General features: G+C 37.0%; 1 protein-coding gene across 6 annotated transcripts in view; it reads right to left on the bottom strand.

Annotated features, from left to right (window-relative positions):
- Ube3a (ubiquitin protein ligase E3A) overlaps nt 1–21,395 on the bottom strand; it is an 81,900-nt gene that overhangs the window by 50,132 nt on the left and 10,373 nt on the right. For 2 of the 6 annotated variants that reach the window (XM_070043077.1, XM_070043078.1), the window contains 2 exons: nt 4,222–4,266; nt 84–214 (listed from right to left, as the gene is read on the bottom strand). In XM_070043077.1, coding sequence (XP_069899178.1) covers nt 84–136 — 53 coding nt within the window. In that variant the 5' untranslated portion in view covers nt 137–214; nt 4,222–4,266. Of the gene's footprint in view, nt 1–83; nt 215–4,221; nt 4,267–10,060; nt 10,181–21,395 lie in introns of all 6 variants that reach the window. The other 4 variants (XM_070043079.1, XM_070043080.1, XM_070043076.1 and 1 more) reach the window with 3 other exon arrangements.

The raw sequence follows: 21,395 nt of genomic DNA, 5'->3' as shown, positions 1-21,395 counted from the left end.
GAGGGAAGGGAGGAAGAAAATGAAGGGGAGGGAGTTTGAATTATCAAATGGACATTTTTTAGGATTAGGTAATGGTGCTTTACTTTGTTCCTTTGGTGGTGACATGTTTCCGACTGTTCTTGATCCTTGTGGTCATATTTGGTGTCTCAATATTTGAAGAAGTAAGGATTGACTGGTCTTTGTAGATGTGTTTTGCCTTTAAAAAACAGCCAACCTGTAAAGAAATTTTCAGCACATCATCTGATGTGACCATGGGTAGGCCTGCACTTGAGTCTCTGACTAAACAGGCAATCCCACAGGTCAGCACGTAGGCAGGCCTCTACCCTGCATCTAAAAGACTGGAGATGAAGCCTGATTTACAGGAGTGGGTTTATTGATTTGGTCCATAAGGATCCATATCCCCATACATGCCAAAAATCTACATCCACAGGGGCTGGCATGATGCAGAGTTCCATGGAGACTAATGGGCACTGGGGTAGGCCTAAAGGCTAAATATGCAGCAGCTACTCCTATACTGGGATGGACATAACATGTGAGTTTCCTGAGATAAACCTGATGGCTGAGCACACAGTATTTGGCCAGTTGCTTGGGGAAAGAAATCCTGGAGCCTCAGCACAGGGCATGGTAACAGAAGGCTCAGGCGGGTTGGTTTAATACTCTTGGATCACTGAAGCTTGAGGCCAGAGAACCTGGTTTGGAGTCAAACTAGTTCTGTGACAGCCCGTGTAGCCAGGATCCGGAAGAGCCAGTCGGGAGGCTGAGTGAGGTGCTGGCCTAGCGGGCAGGTCCCTGAAAGAAGGCTGCTGAGGCTGACCTAGTACAGGGATGATCCTGGAGCTGGAGCCTAGAGGGGACTAAGCATATGCAGATCCAGGTCTGGCCTGAATCCTGGGCCTACTGGAATGTAGAGCCCTAGAGGTTAGGCTAGATATGGATTTGGAGGTTCAGCCTGGCACTGGGCAAGCCTAGAGCCCTGGATTATAGGATTTGGTCTGGCACTGGGATGGCCTGGAAGTTCAATTGGGTACTAGCTGGAATCCATAGCCAGGGACTGACCAAGCCCTGGGTGTTATTAAGAACCCAACCTCCTCCTCCCACCACACCCCCCACTCCCGCCATGTCCATGGCTGATGCTGAGGTAGAGGGACAGGTAAAGCAGGAAATGTAATATGATCTTCCAAACCTCTTCAATGCATTGTTTCTTTTTTCCATGCCATACCCCACCTCTCATCTGGTTTCCTTACCTTTTAAAAAGGTGATTTTATCCATGGATAATCATTTCTTGTTTCTACAGTGTGATGAGTACTGCAAATCGTACTCCAACCATCTAACCATCTAACAACTAGACTACACGACACAACTCTCTTTTGCAAATAATCCTACAACTTAGTTTGGCCCCACCATCTTTCCAAACATGGCACTGTCAAGAGCATATAGATTTAACTACTATAATGTGAAAATTCTATGTGATTAGTTCTGTCTCACTGAATCTGCTAAAACACAATCTGAAATACCATAAATAACTTTTTGGCTCCTGGAGAAGTCATTAGATTACAAGTATGAAAGTCTTCTAACCTCAGCTGGCTGTTCAGTGCATTAGATTTTCAATAGTTACTACTCTGCTTCTTCCATAATAAACTCAGTAACTTTCTACGTTTTCAGTATTGCAAATCCTTTAACCAAAACTCATATTCTTCATAGTATTCCACAAAATGTGAAAAAATATTTCATAAAAAGTCAATGAAATGCCACCTCACATCCATTAGGTAACTACTACCAAAAAGTAAATTAAGTTTATTTAACAAAGATGTAGGAAAATTGAAATCCTTGTGCACTACTGGTGCAATGTAAAAAGTATAGAAACCACGGATAACACAATGTCAAGTTCTCAAATAATAAACACATAATTACCCTATCACTGAGTAATTCCACTTGCGGGTATATACCCAGAATAATTTAAAGCAGGACCTCAAACAGTATACATATACTCATAGCAACATTATTCACAACAGCTAAATCATGAAAATAATCATTAACAGATAAATGGACAAAGTACTGCATATATAGAGAGGTATTATTCAGCCTTAAAAAGAAATTCTGACATATGCTCTAACATGCATGAAATCTGAGGACATTCCATATACTAAGTGAAATACACTAATCACACTAATCACCCAAAGGCAAAACCTGATGCATACACTTACATGAGGTACTCAGGGTAGCTACAAATAAGATAGTAAGTATAAGGGTAGTTGCCAGGAGCAGTGAGTACGGGCAACTGACTTACTGGGCACAGTTTCAGTATTACAAAATTAAGAGTTCTGGTGATGGCTGGAGGTATGGTTCAAGTGGTAGAATGCCTGCCTAGCCAAGCATGAGGGTCCTGAGTTCAATCCCAGCATGAACCAAAAAATGGAGAAAAAAGAAAATGTTTAACCAGGTGCCAGTGGTTCTTGCCTGTAATTCTAGCTCCTCAGAATGCTGAGATCCAGAGGATTGTGGTTCGAAGTAAATCTGGGCAGAAAAGTCCACAAGACTCCATCACCAAAATAACCCGCAAAAAGCCAGGCTGGAAGCACGGCTTAAGTGGTAGCCAAGCAAGCGAAATCAACAAGCATAACACCCTGAATTCAACCCCTAGAATTGGCAGAGTTCTAGTGATGACTGCACAACAGTATTAACATTCATAATACCACTCAAATGTTCAACTTTTTCATGTTTATTTTACAATTTTTAGAAGTTACAGAGTCACATAATTTGAGGAATAACTTTAAACTTTGAGACTCACAATGTTCATAAGCATTTGGAATGATGTGATCTATTTACAGATAAAAAATTAATTTTGTCAAACTTGCTAACCCATACCATTTAATCACATACCATTTAATCATATCTATCTTTACACCTCCTGATGAGGGTCTTTCCACTTATTCAACCTGAAACTTTACATCTTAAAAACCTTGTTTTAATAATGACTACCTATATAATGTTAAACATCTAAAATTCTTACAAGAAATTACCCCAGTATTACTTATTTCATTTTCTGAATACTTGCCTTAAATTCAGAAAAAAATCTGATCATGAATCCTCATTATAGCACTGCCTTATTAAGGCTTTAAGTGACTGAACAACTACTAATGCCCTAATTACCCTAATACCATACCACATTTGTCTTTAAATCGACTTTCTGCTATTAAATTCATTGTTTTCAATGTCTGAGAGGAAGAACCCAAAGGCACAATGTCTCTGATTATATATAAAGTAATAAGCATCAAAATGAATTCCAGGAAATGGAAATCAAAATGCCTGGCAGGACTAATACTAAGCCAATGGCTTATGATTCCCTCATATCTAGGAGACAGAAGCCAAAACCCTTTTCATAGCATACAAAGCCCTACTGAGTCATGTCTTAACAATCAATTCATTTCCATTATTTGATGCTTCTCTCAATCAATAATCTAAAAGACCTCAATTGCCTACTACTTCCTACACTCAGTATGCTGCCTCATGACCTTGGGCACGCTTCTACTTAAAATAACCCTAACTCAAGTTTCCAGCTGCCCAACTCCCAGTAACATTAAAAGACTAGTCACATCTGTCTTTCTGCCATGTGGACTTAAGTTCCTATCATCCAAGAGGTACTTGTGTGTCCAATGCATCCCCAATACCATCCTATTTCAATGACAGAAAAGATGTGCCGCAGAGTCTTTCATCTATGTATAAGCTTCTTTGTACATATTATAAGAATTAGGAAAATTCTTATACATCTTTCATCCACAATATAGGATCTAGATCCTAAGGATGCATTTAAACAATCCTGCTTTAAAATGAGCCAAACTGCCTGATAACAGACACTAAGGTTACTGTACTCTTCACCTAGTCTCCTAATTTCCTCACAAATGCAAGGGGAGTAGAGATGTAAGCATCTTCAGGAATATGCACTATAGGTAATTGCACAAATAAATAATTATCTATTTCCTAGATAATTACAAGTAAATTATCAATTACTAGATAACTGTCAAAAGCAGATTATCCAGTGTCTTAGCGTAAGAAGGGTAGAAGTATTTGGTAGAGAAAGAGTAAATATGTTCTTATCTCTTGATACATTTTTAAGTCATTACTTTTCTTCTATCTAGAAATTGTTTTAAAATAATGTGATACCATTTAAAGCAGTGTAGTGTAACTTAAACTACTCCCCAGCCTCAACCAAGTTATACTTACATTCGGCTAGTTTCAGTGTTGTCAGACTGGGATTCTCCTGATGATCTGCAAAATGCAATGAAGGAAAAGTTAGCATAGCACTCCATAGTGCAAAGAACACACATGCAACTTGGGAAGGCAAACTCTAAAACAAGCTTAAGCACTAAGTAAGAATTGTAAAAATAAAGACTTCAATGTAAGAAAAAAATAGTGGTCGGATCAGATTGCCATAGAAAACATCTAGTTTAAGGACTAATAAAATGCAAAGGAAAGAAAAGTACCAATACTGTATTTGACAAATGAATATAAGCCATAATTATTTGAAAAGTGAAAGATTTGTAATAAAAACACACAACTGTGAATTTTTCTATAGCCAAGTACTGGTTATCCCAGTAACAAAGTGATTTTCCTGCTCTTAATTTTTTTTTTTTTTTAAAAGATCGGGAAGGGGGTCAGCAAACTGCAGACTGGGCAAACACACTAAATACTAGGCTCACCAACTACTTTTTTGGTGTGTGTGTGTGTGTGTGTGTGTGTGTGTGTGTGTGTGGTGTGTGTGTGTGTGTGTGTGTGAGTGTGTGTGTTTAAAGGGTAGCCACAATCATTTAGGAACTGTCTATGACAGCTTTCACGTTAAAGGCACTAGGCTGACTAGAATACATTGCATACAAGCATGGAACAGCACACCCCCTTCTGTATAGCTAATACACAGTAATTTTAAAGTCTGACGAGATAAATGTTTAACCTGATTTAAGCATCATATATACATATTGTGTGTGTATGTGTACACATAGAAAGCCTAAAATATTAACTAGGTGACTGTTTAAGAAAAGGTCTACCAAACATCTACCAAAAAAAGGAAAAAACAAAAATCTAATAGCTCTGGCACATTTCAGAGACAAACATGATTATCTTGTCTCAAACACACACACACACACACACACACACACACACACACACACACTAGCAAGAACACCTGTCAAAAATGCATCATATAAGTAAGCCAGGTGCCCAATGTTCAAGCCTATCTATAATCCCAGCTACTTGGAAGGCCAACAGCAAGACTGAGGCTCAAGGCCAGCCTCATCTACAGAAAAGTACATGAGACCCTTTAATAACCCATAGCTAAGCACAGTGGCCTGTGCCTGTCATCCCAAGCAACAGATGTTGAGAATGAGAGAACAATAGTACCAGGCCAGTACTGGCAGAAAAGTCCAAGACTCTTGCTGTGGAGGAAAGTTAGACACAGTGGTCCAATGATGACGGAAAACCTGAAGTTAGCAGATTGCTGCTTGGGGAGCTCATGGCAGGAAGCCAAACCCTACCCTAAAAACTAACCAGTGAAAAACAGGGCTGGAGGTGTGGTTCAGTGGTATTGTGCCAGTCTACAAAGTACAAGGCTGTAAGTTCAAACCCCAGTAACTGCCAAAACCAAAAGTGTATCATCCGCAGTATAATCAATAACTAACTTTAGTGTAAAATAGTTGTCAACTGTTTTATTTCTAAATATATAAATATATATGAAGTCTTAAAATTCTAAGGCATTAAGAAGTTTTTCACTTTCATTTTGGGGAACAATTTTTCCTATCCCTAGTGTGTTACTTTAAAACAAACAACAACAACAAAAAGAAACCTCAGAACCAAACAGAGTGGCCCAACATCAGCACTAGTGAAGCTGATGCAAGAGGATCTCAAGTTCAAGACCACTCACAACTACATGATGAGACCCTATCTTAAAAAAGCAAACAAAAATCTCTTTTACTCCATAAAAAGTATCACTGGTAGGAGTCAATGTTATAAAGTGGATAATTTAAGAACCTATTTCTAATGATTACAAATTCCCTAAATGATTTTTTCAAACATTTAAGTATGGCTCATTCTTCTAATCCTAGCTATTCAGGAGGCTGAGATCTGATCATGGTTTGAAGCCAGGTAAGAAAATATGAGCCTGATCTCCAATTAACCACCAAAAGGCTGGAAATGGGAGCTGTGGTTCAAGTAGCTGAGCACGCACGTGCGTGTGTGCATTCATGCGTGAATGCATGCATGAATGCATGCATGTGTGTGTGTGTGTGTGTGTGTTGTGTGGCTTGAACTCTGGCGTTGGGTGCTGTCCCTGCACAGCTCAAGGTGAGTGCTCTACCACTTGCAGAAGCGCACGTGCATGCATGCATGCGTGCGTGCGTGCGTGCGTGTGTTGTGGGGCTTGAACTCTGGCCTTGGTTGCTGTCCCTGCACTTTTCAGCTTAAGGTGAGTGCTCTACCACTTGCCTTTAACTTTTTTAAAAGCTCAGGGACAAGCTGGGAGCCTAGCTACTCAGGAGGCTGAGATCTGAGGATCAAGGTTCAAAGCCAGTCCAGGCAGGAAAGTCTGTGAGACTCTCTAATCAACCACCAGAAAACTGGAAGTGGCGCCATGGCTCAAGTGGCGCCATGGCTCAAGTGGTAGAGCACTCACCCTGAGTTGAAGAGCTCAGGGACAGTGCCCAGGCCCACTGTCCCCACACGGATCAAAAAAAAAAAAAAAAAAAAGCTCAGGGACAGCATCTAGGCCTTGAGTTCAAGCTCCAGTGTACACATACATATACATACATACATACATACATACATACATACATACATACATACATACATACATACACACACACACACACACACATACACCTCTCCCTTTAAACAGGCATACAAGGAAGTGATTTGTGAATGTATTAGACTATAGAATTTTAATTTTAATTTTTTTTTTAAACAGAAGAATCTTCAAGGGCTTAGAGCTTGGCTTAAGTGGTAGAACACTTGCTTAGTGGGCTGGAGGCCTCAAGTTCAATACTCAGTATCACAAGAGATAAAAAGTAATCTTAAAAAATCAGCTCTATCCTAAATTTCCTCACTTAAAAGAAAACCTCATTTCTATACTAGGATTTCAAAATTACACATCACAATCCATTCAACATTCTAAGTCAATAATGCAAAAAGACCTTTATTTATATTTTCAATCTATACAAAATAATATAGGAACCACTGAGGCAGGTGGGGCTAGGAATGTGCCTTAGTGGTATAGTACTTGCCTAGCAAGAACAAAGCCTTGGGTTCAATTCCTCAGTACCACATAAACAAAAAACAAAAAGCCACAAGTGACACTATGGCTCAGGTGGTAGAGTGCTAGCTTTGAGCAAAAAGAAGCTCAGACACAGTGCCCACGCCCTGAGTTCAAGCCCCAGGACTGGCCAAATAAGTGTAGCAGTGTCACAGCAATGACATCAATACAAATTTTCTGCACTGTCTCCCCAAGGGAATAAGCAAATCACCTATATGATGCATGTGCTCTCTACCAGTTCTGTAGGTAAATACAAGACTGCTTCCAGACTCGAATCCTCAAAACAGAACACAAATTTCATGATAACCAGGTGACTCATTGTTGACTGTGTAATCATCTAGCATCAAATGTCATACTATAAGGAAAAACTGCCGGCTTACAAAACAAATACTGGCACTGAGAAAAGAGAAGCAGATTAGAAGCTTTTATACAGGTAAATAGAAAAAAAAGTTCCAAATTAACATGTAAAAAGATAAAACAAGGGAAATTAATCCATCTCAAAAGAACAATAAGTGCTCCAAGTTTTAAGATCCTGAAACTGTACAAAAATTGAAAGTATCATCAAAAGGCAACTACAGGTTTTTTCCCAAATCATGTTCCCTAAAGAAGCAAATATGTATTAGTAACAAAATCGCACCAAAATATTGTAAACATCAATTAGTAATCTAATATGTTTACATATATCAAAAACCAGTTAAGTCAAACCAAATAATTTAAGCCAATCAAGTCTAGAAAGCCAAGAGAGCAGTGAGGATTCAAAGATAATTAGCCCTAAAATAAATCTGTCATGGGTCTGAAACATAAGTTGCTTTCTATTCAAATTGTCAGCTTTTTTAAACCAGAGAGAAGTGAATATATATATATACACTAATAGAAATGTGTTCAATAATCATAGTACATGTCTGAATAAATTTCCAGACACCCTTGCTTATAGTAATTTCTCTAATATTCTAAATTAGTTACTCTAAAATTAGTCTATGGCTGTGTGTGGTGGCTCATACTTATAATCCCAGCAATTTAGGATACAGAAATCAGGAGTGTGGCCTAGGTAAAAGCTAGCAAAAACCTACCTCAACATATATACCAGACATGGTAGCACCTGCCTAAGATCCCAGCTACTTGGTAGAAGTATGTAAAAATCTGTGAGCTGGAGCCAAGACTGACCCAGGCAAAAGCTTGAGAGTTTATGTAAAAAATAACTAAAGTAAAAGGGGGTAGAAGTATGGCTCAAGTGGTGCAGTGCCTGCCTAGCAAGTTCAAACCCTAGTATCATTAAAAGAAAAAAAAATTCTAAAATCAAGACTCAAACTCTCAAAACATGGCATATATATATATATATGTATATGTATATGTATACAAGCATGCAAATGTGTATAAACATATACTTATCTATCTCCTCTTCTAATAGTTCCCAATCTACATTTTGGCTCCTAAATAATGTATTTAGGAATCTTGTACATGATCTTAATTTTAGAAAATGTTATAAAAATTCAAAAGATTTAACAAAGGAAAAAATTTTTAAATAAAGATGTTTAAAAAAAAAAAGTATGACATATCCTAAAGTTTGCCAGGAGATTCACCAGAAAGACAGTTTCAAATAGAAACATTTTAAAGTAATATTAAAAAATAAATCTCAGGAGTATCAATTTTTAGGTCTTAATTGAAGGAGAGAAAATATGGTCATTAAACAACAAGAAAATATGACCATAAAACACCACTAATCTGAATAGTGCAGTATGAGCTAGTAAATTCAAATGCTGACTCATTTCCAGTAACACTGAGTGTAGCTACTGCATTCTATAAAGCTACTTTTACACCACTGTAACTCTCTGAGAGAACAGCTTATTATTTTCATTAAAGATGCAAAAACTTCTAGACAAGTATTTTAACTTCCGCCACATAAAGGCATAGATTACAATGTATACTAAGCTGGGCACTGGTGGCTTATTACAATATACAGAGCTGGGTAATGGTAGCATGGTGGCATATATGTATGTGTGTATGTACATGTATATTTCCAGCCATTCAAGAGGCTAAAATCTGGAGGATTAAAACAAGCCCAGGCAGAGAAGCATGCGACTCCATCTCCAATTAACCAATAAATGCTAGACTAGAGGCATGGCTCAAGTGGTGGTGAGCATGCAAGCAGAGCAAACAGAAAGCCTCAAGTTCTGGTATCGGCAAAGGGGTGAGGGGGGATAAAGCATACACTAAGACATTTTCCATGTCTTCTGTAAAATGTTCATATTTTAAAACCTGAATCCTGATTAATACTTCTTTATCCATGTAAACAAATCTTTGGTGGTAGTTTCTTATCTCATGGATAGGAATGGGAGCGAAGCACTGAAACATTTCAGGAAAATTAAATGGACAAAAAAGTCAACTCTTGCTGGTGCTAGTGGCTCATGCCTATAATCCCAGCTACTCAGGGAACTGAAATCTGGAGACTGAAGTTAGAAGCCCGCCCAGGCAGACAATTCCCAGGGACTATCTCCAATTACCCAGTAAAAAGTAAGGAGGAAGAAATGTAGCTCAAGTAGTAGAGCATGAGCATTGGGCAGAAAAGTCAAGAAAAAACAAGAAGCACTGAGTTCAAACCCCCAAACTGGTACAGAAAGAAAAAAATAAATAAAAGGTCAATTCTTAGGTCCTCTATTTTTTACAATGTTCCTTCTAACTATACATTTTCTTTGTTTGTATGTATAGCATGTATTTTACTTTACAATGACAGCCTTTTAAAGGCTGTAAAATAACGTTCAAAATTACCTTTTACAAGCTGTGGCCATTCGGTGACATCAGGGTGATCACAGCTTTGAGTCACTGATTAAAAACAGGTTGTCACACCAGTCTAGCTGCTAACTTGATCTGAGCGTAGGCTTAGTAACTCTAATAAATTAAACAAATCTTTAGTTAGAAACACTTAATATATAAACTCAATTCATTGTTCAAATAATAATTTTTGAAGCTGTAAATCAGGTATTCATACAAAATGTATCACAAGGATAATTATCACAGGAAATTTTCTGAAGACTTTGCTAGCATGTAATTTTCTTTAAAATGTCTTCTCTTGAGAAAATGTGATATAGGATAAGCATCCCTAACCCTAAAATGAAATATGCCCACAAAATTCAAAATGTCTGAAACACCAAGTCAACAACTCAAGTTGTACATTTGCGGGCATTTCAGTCTCAGGATTTTTGAATTAGGAATACTCAACCAGCAAAGTCTATACAAATATTTCAAAAGCTGAAAAGCACTGAAATCTGAAACATCTGAGAAGCACTGAAAACTGAAATCTGAGACTATATGTCTCAGGCACTTTGGGTAAGGTACTTATCCTTAAAAATTCCTTGTACTTTTTATGTAGTATAAGAGTTCTCAAGGTACTCTGATCATAGTTTAAAAGTCTCACAACAATTTAATACTAATAAGAATCAGATGCAGGGTGATTGACCTGCCCAAGATTTTAGAATCAATTTTGAAATTAAAATCAAAATCTACTGACTTTATACTGAGGGGTTGGAGGTTTTGTTTTGGCTTAGTTTTGCTATACAGAGTTTTATGACAAATAAATGAATATAACAGATGAAAAAGGATGTATAACAATATGGCAACAGTTTCAATGAGACTAATGATTCATCACAGGATTCTTAAAGTAAAGGAGCAATGGGTTGCAAATTCTAAATATACACACACATACACACACACCCACTTACTGTGCATTATTAAGTAGTCATCTAACAGCAGCAAAAATACCTGGAGTGCTTTACCAAACTATGTTTTACTCATTCTCAGTCACAAACCCATTACATTCTGTTTTATGAAAGACTAACACAAAATATACAAATATATCTCTCTTGACCACGTATGTATCTTTCTTACTTCCATGCATAGTCTTAACCAAACTTCCTGAGTGAAATTTAGCAGACCTCCTCAATCATAATATGATTCTGACAAAAAAAAAAAAATCACATGTAAAAAAACCCCAGGAGGTAGAGATCCTTCTTGCCAATCATTTTCCCCTTAAAATTTCTCTACCCAACTATGTATCAAAGCAAATCTGAGAAGCAAAATAAGCAAAGATGAGATGATTAAGAAGAAGGAAATTTCATAATTAAAACCTTCACACTAGTAACAACATGGACCCAGCACCAGATGAAGGCTTGAAACATCAGTGCTTAAGCTCATAGCCAAGCAGCTAGGAAGACTAAGCTTCAAATCCAGATAAGGGTTACAGTTGACCAAACTTTAGTGGATTATAGTAAATAGAATTTATAATCCCTGTAAGAAGTAACTCTATTTCCTCTACTTTCCTATCTTAGCCATAATTCCTAAGAAGGATGCAAGCATCACTGAATAAGTAATAAAGAAGCAATGACATTCCTGAAATACACAATGTACTCAAGGCAGGTTTTTCTTCTTTTCTCCTGAAATAGTATGTGGACTTAAGAGATCCCAGAGGTCTCAGAACAACTTCCAACTCACAAACAGAAATGAGAAAGATAAAATATTTTGCAGCTGACAAATTGACCTCAAATAATTACAAGCTGCATGTAAATTTAGAACGACTACAGTCAAATACTATCTTCCAGTCCCCTCGTTTATGAGGCACAGTGCTCAGCAGAATACAAACAGGTTCCAACGTCAAGGCTGGGATTCATGCCTGCATGGTCATTTACTAGCTGAGAAATCTTGGGCAAATTACTTAACCTTACTGAATCTCAGTTTCTATGTAGACAGAATTAACAGTAATATAAGCTGTCATTAGTATGAATGACATCTAATTAGCCACAACAATGCCTGGTATATAATATGCTTACAAATGGAAGTGATTACTAATCTACACAGTCTAACAGCCAAACCTATATCCTCGATCTCTATACGTGTATCATTTTATATTTCATATCGTACTAATTGCTTATAAATTCTTTCAGCAGCCCACTTAGGTCCCTCATATAGTCTACCTGGTAGCACATTCAATACTTACAGAAATGCTTTTAAATTGACAAGTGTTCAAATTTATTGAACATGTCATTATTCCAATATGACATTAAGATAATTCATGCAATATGAATTTCAAACAATAAAACCAATATAACATTACTTTGCCAAACTTCTGAGGAGGTGGTGAATTCTAAAATCAGTCTCTTAGGACGTATTTTTAACCTAAAATATAAAACACTTCACTCAATTCTCTTTACATAGAAAACTGGATAAACTTCCAATTTTTTTTAAAACTAAGCTTCATTATAAAATAAAAGCAATTCCATCTTCTGAAATATTTAAGAAGATCCAAAAATACATCAAGAGACAAATTACCCTACTGCTTGTTGCCAGTATGAGAGGCAAGGTGGTTGAGCAGGCCTTGTAGCCTGAACTTGGCAGAGGCAAGTTCCCGTTTTTATCCAAAAGGTGACATTTTCCTGTTCATTAATTACTCTATTCACACTACACATAGGCTAAAAATATATGAAAACCGACTCTATACCTCTAATCCCTTTCAGATACCTACAGTAATTCTGCTTTTAATATGCTGAGCATCTGTTATCTACAAACATGGATATAAATACACTGCCGCCTTGAGTAACAACCAGGGGCAGATCCTCTGACCTGAGTCCACAGGGAAAGACTGTTGTTTTTAGAGACACCATGTACTAAAACAACATAGAAACCAGGTACTTGTGGCTTATACCTGTAATCCTAACTACTCAGGAGGCTGAGATCTGAAGGTCATTGTTCAAAGCCAGCCAAGCAGTGCATATCTGTAATTAACTAGCAAAATGAATTGAAGATATGGGGTAGGTAGAGTGCCAGCTGTGAGCAAAAAGGGCCAAGTAACAGTTTAAGGCTCTGAGTTCAAGCCCTACTGCCAGTAAACACAAATACACACAAGAAAAAAGAAGAAATGTAGAATGCCTTGCTGACACTCAACATATTGTTGGAGTTATTTTCTCAATTAATAAATCTACTGATTGTAATACTTACAAAACAAAAACTTATTTTAAAGCTTAGAGCAAGCCCCAAAGTCATCTTTGTAAATTCTTAACTCATTTATAAACAGGAATTCAAGTCTTTCACTTTTCTATCATAATTAAGACCTAAATCTCACAAAGAAATCCACCCAGTGTCCTACAGGCTGATGTAATAAAATACCCTGCAGTATTTTTAATGAAGTTAAACCAAATTTTAAGGCCCCAGAGAACTTTCAAAACTTGTCTATAGTAGAACTACTTGAGGAATCTATAAACATACACCTACTTAGAATGGACCTGCAATGATTCTAATTTAGTGCGTGTATCTGAATTTTTAACTTGCCCCATTACCACTGTTCTACCTTTATGTAGCTTGAAGTCCTTATGTAGCTTGAAGTCCTTATCTATAGTTATAATACTGCAATTACCAATTACCAAAGACATGCAACTGTATCTTCTTAGCATATTTGTTAAACTCAGATGTGGGAGTTAGGGTTTGACAGATGCCCAAGCAGGAAAGTCCATGGGACTTATCTCCCATTAAACAACAAAAATCCAGAAGTGGAGTTGGGGCTCACATAGCAGACAGCCTTGAGCAAAAGAAGTTCAGGCACAGCACCCAGGCTGAGTTTAAGCCCCACAACCTGTGCGCAAGCATGTGCACCCCCCCCCAACACACTTCATTCTACTCTTCATATTCCTAATCTCCAAGTTATGTACAAAAAAATGCCATTCTTTCTTTTCTCCCCTTATTTTTACTTAGTTTAACCACTACTTGTCGGTCATCAAATTCTTACAAGTCTTTCATTCAAAATCTATCAACTGGAATTTAAGTGTCTATTAGGTGCAAGAAAATGCAGTTAGTTAAAAAAAAAGTCATCTCTAGTCTTCATGTGGAGGGCCACAAGTAAATCACAATGAATTGCATAATTACAATGATAGTAAGCTAAAAATACAGGCAAAGGTATTACAAAGTCCTGACTTCATCTGTGGTAAAGAGAAGAGCAAGATTTATCAGACAATAACTAAACCTTATGAGGTACTGGTTGCCAAAATCAGGAAAGCATATAATTCTAAAGCCTCTCTTCCTCAGTATACCAAATTACTTACCAAGCTTTATCAATTCTACCACAGGAATTTCTCCACATTTCAACTATCCTCCAACTATCATCTTCTGATGGCTTTTAGTTACTCCAAGAATAAAACTAAATGTCAGTTAACACTACTGTATACACAGTCTGGAGAAAACATACTAGTGTAGCCTTTTCTTCTCAGCTACATGAAACTTCTACGGAATATGTAGATCATTTGCTCGTGTGCTTCCAGTGCTTAACCAACATTACAGAATGACATCTTTAAAAAAAGTAAAATTCAGACATCTCATTTTAGATCTTTTAGTAATTGCCAAGGTTAAAATTCAAATCTAAGCTAGGTACTAATAGCTCATGCCTATAATCCTAATCAGGAGGCTAAGACTTGGAGGATTACGGTTTAAAATCAATCGAGAATCCATCTCCAGAAGTAACTAGCAAAAAGCCAGAGTGAAGGATGGCTCAAGTGGTAAGGCACCAGCTAGGAGTGATCAAGCATGAGGCTGTGAATTTAAGAAATCAAACTAAACTCAAATTCACTTGAATCTAAACACTGTGCACATTACCTTGCAATCTCTTCTGGTATATATTCTAATGCCTGTAAAAAAAATTATTTTCTTTTCCCATGCTTACCTACATTGCTAAAACACAGTGCCTCCTCATTTTATCTGGTTTCTATCTAACCTGGTAGAATTATTAATTGCTTCAATTATCCTCCTAAAAAAACCTAACTATATCACTTTTATATTCAAACATTTCTAGGACTTGTCATTGAAAATACATTTCCAATTCAATCACATACTGTTTGCGGCCCTTGCCACCAGGTCCCTACCACCCACCATTCAAGCATTACAGCTCTCTCACAAAAGATACATACCATCATCATATACCAAATCTAATTGAATCCAGTCATCAAATTACTGGCAATCACATAATACCTATGTGTAATTCCAATTTCAATGGCTTTGTTTCTCAAGACATTTCATTTACAAATGCTTCCCTGTGCTCTCCAACTCCCATTCCCAACTTATGTACCAAGTCTACTGCACAGCCAGGTATAGTGGCTCATGCCTGGTAGTCACAGACCAGGAAAATCAGGGCTCAAAGCCATCACAGGGAGAAGGATAGATTCTATCTCAACCAATTAAGCTAGTGCTGCATCCTGTGGCCCAGCTATTCAGGAAGCTATGGGGAAGGACAATCAAGGCCCAGGCCATCCCAGAAAAAAAAGGAGCCCCTATCTAAAAGGCTATCAATCTGTCTAACTAATGTAAATGAAAATAAATAAAATAAAAAACATCCTGAGCAACAGTACCACACTGAAACCAAAGAAAGAAAGGAATGAGGGTCCATGGCCTGACACTATCATGAGCTAGTCCCAAATGCAATTCCTTGCTAAATAAGTTTATCATTTCTTCCAAAATTAACATAAATATAATCCAATGCCAATTTCACTAGCTATTTCAAATACTAAATATGTAAGAATAACCAAATAGTTGTTTCTCATACAAGAATATATCTTTCTTCCAAAGAATCTTCCAGATTTTAAAATATAGTACATTAATTTATAAATACAATTAAAATCAGTACAACTCCTTAGAAAAATCATTGCCAAAATTCACTAAAACTAAATAAGTATTCTGTATGATTTGAAATTTTCATAAACATACTGTACGATTTGAAATTTTCGCTATGTATAAACAGATGTAAGGACATACTCACAAGAAAACATTTATTGCAGTGCTTAGAGTAGCAAGTCGTGTGTGTGTTTGTGTATGTGTGTGCTAGTCCTAGGGTTGAACTCAGGGCCTACCTAGGTGTACCTAAGCTTCTTTTGCTCAACGCTAATGTTTTACCTGTTGAGCTACATACAGGTCCACTTTCAGTTTATGAGAATAAGAATCTCATGGACTTTCCTGCCAGAGCAGCTTGGAACTGTGATCCTTACATCTCAGCCTCTTGATTACTAGGATTATAGGTGTAAGTCACCAGCACCAAGCAATACTCTTAATAGCCCCAAACCAAAATGAAAATGTCCATCAACAGAAAACTAAGCGAAAAACTCCCAAAACAGAATACTACATGGCAACTACTATAAAAAATCAACTTTTATACCCAAGAGATAATCTCACAAGTATGCTAAATGAAAAAAGCCACACACAGCTAACTACAGGTGTTCATCAACTTATTGTGGGAGGGAGGGGCGGGGAAGCCATCGGAAGGTGAAAATGCATTTGACCCACTTATTGAACATTGTAGCTTAGCAACACAGAACATTAGTCACCCCACGTGCCCAAGCATATGTTCCAAGACCCACAGTGGATGCCAGAAACTGCAGATAATACCAGACTCTAGTAAAAGAGTAATTACAAGAAATTCAATAAAAGTTATATAAATTTCAAAATATCTTGTTGTGCTGCATACGTTTCTTTCTGTGTGACGGTGTTAGAAGACACTTAAAAGGAAAACTTGGTGGCTTCTTTTTGGCATATTTAAACTGCTGCCTGCCATCACTACTCTTGCACTTTTGAAGACACTGATAGAAAACTAAGGTTTACCTTAATAAAAACACTGCGAAACTTTAACAACCCATCTATAACCAAGTGGACATCGATTAAAAAAGGAAATGATTCATATACAGGGCAGGATAAGGCGGGCCAGTGTGGCAATTTAAGACATAAACTGTTTCTGGAACTTTCCATTAAATATATGAAGCTAGAAACTATCTTTTATTACTTTTATTTTATTATTAATTGTCTCTAGACAGACTCTAATAAATAACACCCTTGAAGGTATGAATACCATAACCAGCAAATTATTTAGTTGGGTTCCATAACAAAGTTCCACACTGGCCTCAGCGACGATGCCTCTAAAGAATACAGTACAGTATTAGTTCTGTGACTTTTGATGCTAGTTCATAAAAAAAAAAAGGCATCAATTTCTTGCTTCTCTGAGATGATCGCCTAAGGAATCTATTCAGCCATACATATGGCAAGGCAGTCAAGTAACTATATGTAAAAACAACATGTCACATGCTGACAACCTGCTTCTATCTCCAGGTGCATGAATGAGCAAGCCCTTCAGATGATTCTAGCCTCCAGTGATCAGGCCACATTCCAGCTGATATCCTCAAATTAGACATTTGTAAGTGGTGTCAATAACTGCTGGTGCTTATGAAAATACATCCAAGACAATTTGTTACACAGCAGTATTTAAGTGAACAGTATATTAAATTCTACATAAGTTTTAGTTAAAAATATGAATGCTGAAGTTCAAGGTGTGGTACACTAACATCTGCAACTTTTTTTGAAAAACCAAATTAACAGAAGGATTAAAAAATGAGTAGTTGCGGATATGAAACAAAGCAAACACTGCAAAACATTAATTTTAGAATTATAGTGCACAAATATTTTAAGGCAAATTTAAGTCTGAAAACTTTTTAAATTAAATATTACCAGTAGAGCTGCACTTTAAAATTGCTGAAGTCCAGCTGGTGGCTCAAGCCTGTAATTCTAGGTACTCAGGAGGCTAAGATCCAGAGGATGGTAGTTTGAATAGCTCAAAGCTAGTCAACACAGGAAAATCCATGGGACTCCATCTCCAAAAGTAATCTGGGAAGGCCAACCGCCCAGCGCCAGCTGAGCAAGTCTCCCATCAAACACAATGTACTGAGTTCAAACTTGGCACCAAGGGAAAAAAATGTTTTTACAGTTCTTCAAACAGAAGAAAAATAACACCCCCCCCCCAAAAAAGAAAGAAACCTGGATCTATAAAAAGAAAACAATGTAAGTCTTACACAAAATAAAATGGTAAATATAAGGGTAAACAGAAAAAAAGACAACCTCAACATAAATTTCTTTATAAGAATTTATAATTTCTCTATAAACCCTACTACAGAATAGCATACTGAAGTAAACCATAAAACCATAACAACAAAAAGATGAGGGAAGGAAAACAATTCTATATTGTTCTGATGTTATGATACACTGAAATGTACCTTTTTCAACATACACTGAAATAAACTAAACATGTATACTCGTAATTCCTACAGTAACCACTGGCAGTTGGTGGGGGTAGGTATTAGCTAATACTAGAAACAGAACAATAATTTGTAAAAATGAAAGAAAGAAAAGGAGAAATTTCTTAAAGGAAAAAGACAGCCAGGCACTAGTAGCTCATGCCTGTGATCCTGGCTACTCAGGAGGCTGATACCTGAGGATCGAAATCAGTCCAGGTACACAAATCTCCAATCAGAAAGCAAAATGCTGGAGGTAGAGGTATGGCTCAACTGGTAGAATGCCAGCCTTGAGCAAAAAAGCTGAACAAGAGTACAAGAATGTGAGGTTCAAATCCCTGTGCCAGCATTAAAAAAAAAAAAAGACTAAGATAGAAGAATGAAAAGAAAGTATCATAAACACCACCATATAAACAACTCTACTAAAATGTAAATCACCTGAACAATCAAACTAAAAAGATTGAAAAAGTGTCAGAGACTGTAAAATTCAATCAATCCCCAACATAATTATTTATTGAAAAATTAAGGGATTAAGAAATTATAAAGAACTCAAAAAAATTAAGAGCCAAAAGAACCAGTAATAAATGGACTGATATGATTGAAAAGCCCTCAAAAGCACAAATGGCCAATAAATAATGAAGAAATGTCCAACATCTTTATTCATAAAGGAAACGCAAATCAGAAAACTGTGGGATTCTATCTCATCCCAGACAGAATAGCTATCACCAAGGAAGCAAACAACAATAAATGCTGGCAAGAATGGAGAAAGGAAGGGAAGACATTGGAATAGGAAGAATAACCTGGGATTGGGGGGTAGGGGATTGGGTGACAGAACAATGCAGATATGGGTGAAGAGAAAACAGGAATAAGAAGGCCAACAAGGCTATGCACCCTTATATACTGTTAATGTAAATAAATGGGTGCAATGAATATGAAAGTAAGTGTGGAGGTTCTCCAAAAACCTAAAAGAAGAACTGCCACATAATCCAGTTATACCACTCCTGGGTGCATACCCAAATGAATGTAAGTGATACAATAAACACAGATGTCCAGGAATACAATTCATGTTTATTGCAGCACTATTCATAATAGCCAAGCTGTTACCAGCCTAGGTGCCCATCAGCCAATGAATGGATAAAAAAGTATGGTATATACATACTATGGAATATTATTTGTCCATAAAAATGAAACTATGTCTGCAGGAAAAAGGATGGAAAATACGCCATATTCAGGAAGACCAATACCACATATTTTCCCTCAAATGTAGAATCTAGACTTGAAAGAATAGGTAAGTAGGTTGGTAGACATGGTCAGATAGATACATAGATAAGATGTATATGCACATATACATATGAATATGAATTTTGTACAAGGGGGTGGGTTTGAGGATGGGACTGGTTATTGGAGCAAAATGGGGTACACATTGTTTTATGTGTTCATATAACGTACACATAAAAATAGCACAATGAAACTCATTTAAAAATTTTTAAAGAGGTACAAAAGGAATAATGAGGTGAATATTATCATAGTACATTATATGTGCCTTTATAGAAATACCACAATAAATCCCATTGTATGTTTTAATCAAAAAGTATTTTAAAAATAAAATAATGGTAACAAATTTTGAGAAGCAAGATATTACTGTAAGTTATCTAAAAGACATTAAATTTGGGAACTGGTGGCTAGAAACAAGCTACTCAGGAAGCTGAGATCTAAGGATCATAGGTCAAACCAAGCCTAGGCAAGCAAACCCAAGACTCTACCTAAACAGCAAAAGTAGAGGCGTGGCTTGAGTGGTAGAGTACTAACCTTGAACAAAAAAAGCCAAGGGAGGCCTCGAGTGCAAACCCCAGTACCAGCACACTAAAAGTATTAATAATAACACTAAATATGACAGGTTAGGTTGAAAGTGATGGATAGTAAAATGTATACTATGCAGTAATTATAAGACAGGGTTGGCTATATTATTACCACTCAAAGAAGACTTAACGACAAAGAACATTATTAGAGATAAACAGATACACTTCATAAAAATAAACTGTTCAATTCAACAAGGGACCTAACAGTTCTAAACATAAATACACCTAATAGCTTTTAAAAATATGAAGGAAAAATAGAAGGAAGGACGGCAAATTACAGAAGATTAATACTTCTCGTAGTAGGTAGAAACAGTAAACGTGCATAAGAAATGTGTGTGTGTGTGTGTGTGTGTGTCTATAGCTAACAAAGAACTTACACTCCAAAATAATGTATAAAACATTTTAACAGACATTCACAAAACAAAACTTCAATACGGTCAGTAATGTTGACTAGGGAGATAGTGTGCAGTTCTCCAAAGGAACCTGACAAACTGGTTTTATAGTATATCAAATAGTAAAGGTCTAAGAACTGAGACAATTCTGAAAAGTGAAAAGTCGTAGACTATATATATATATATACACACACACACACACACACACCTTCAAATGTTTCTGTAGTTATAAACAAAATGTATTCCTGATACCAAAAAAAAATTAAAGCCAAAAACTGAAAAATAATCTAAATCCAATAATCATACAAGTTACTTTTTTAAAAAATGGAGTAGTTTACTACTTAAAATGCTAGAGCTGGGCTGGGAAGGTGGCTCAGTGGTAGAGCACTTGCCTTGCATGCTCGAGGCCCTGGGTTCGATTCCTCAGCACCACATTAGAAAAAAGCCGGAAGTGGCGCTGTGGCTCAAGTGATAGAGTGCTAGCCTTGAGCTGGAGAGCTGAGGGACAGTGCCCAGGCCCAGAGTTCAGGCCCCACGACCGGACCCCCCCCCAAAAAAAATGCTAGAGCTACAAAATTTTCATATGAAGGAAAAAAAACATCTGAAATGACTGGCTTCCTTCCGATGACCCTAAATGCAAAAATTAAACAGTAACATTAAAAAAACCTATTAGTAGACATAATAAAAGTGGGGTTTTTTTGGGAGGGGGTGGTAAGAGGTAGCCTGGTACTGGAGGGTGAATTCAGTCAGGGCATCATCATACTCTTCACTC

Source organism: Dipodomys merriami, unplaced genomic scaffold, assembly GCF_024711535.1.
Source record: "Dipodomys merriami isolate MVZ:Mamm:240054 unplaced genomic scaffold, mDipMer1.0.p SCAF_33, whole genome shotgun sequence".
NCBI classification, from domain to species: Eukaryota; Metazoa; Chordata; class Mammalia; order Rodentia; family Heteromyidae; genus Dipodomys; species Dipodomys merriami.
Note: the sequence above shows the minus strand (reverse complement) of the source record. Positions and strands in the feature narration are given on the sequence as shown.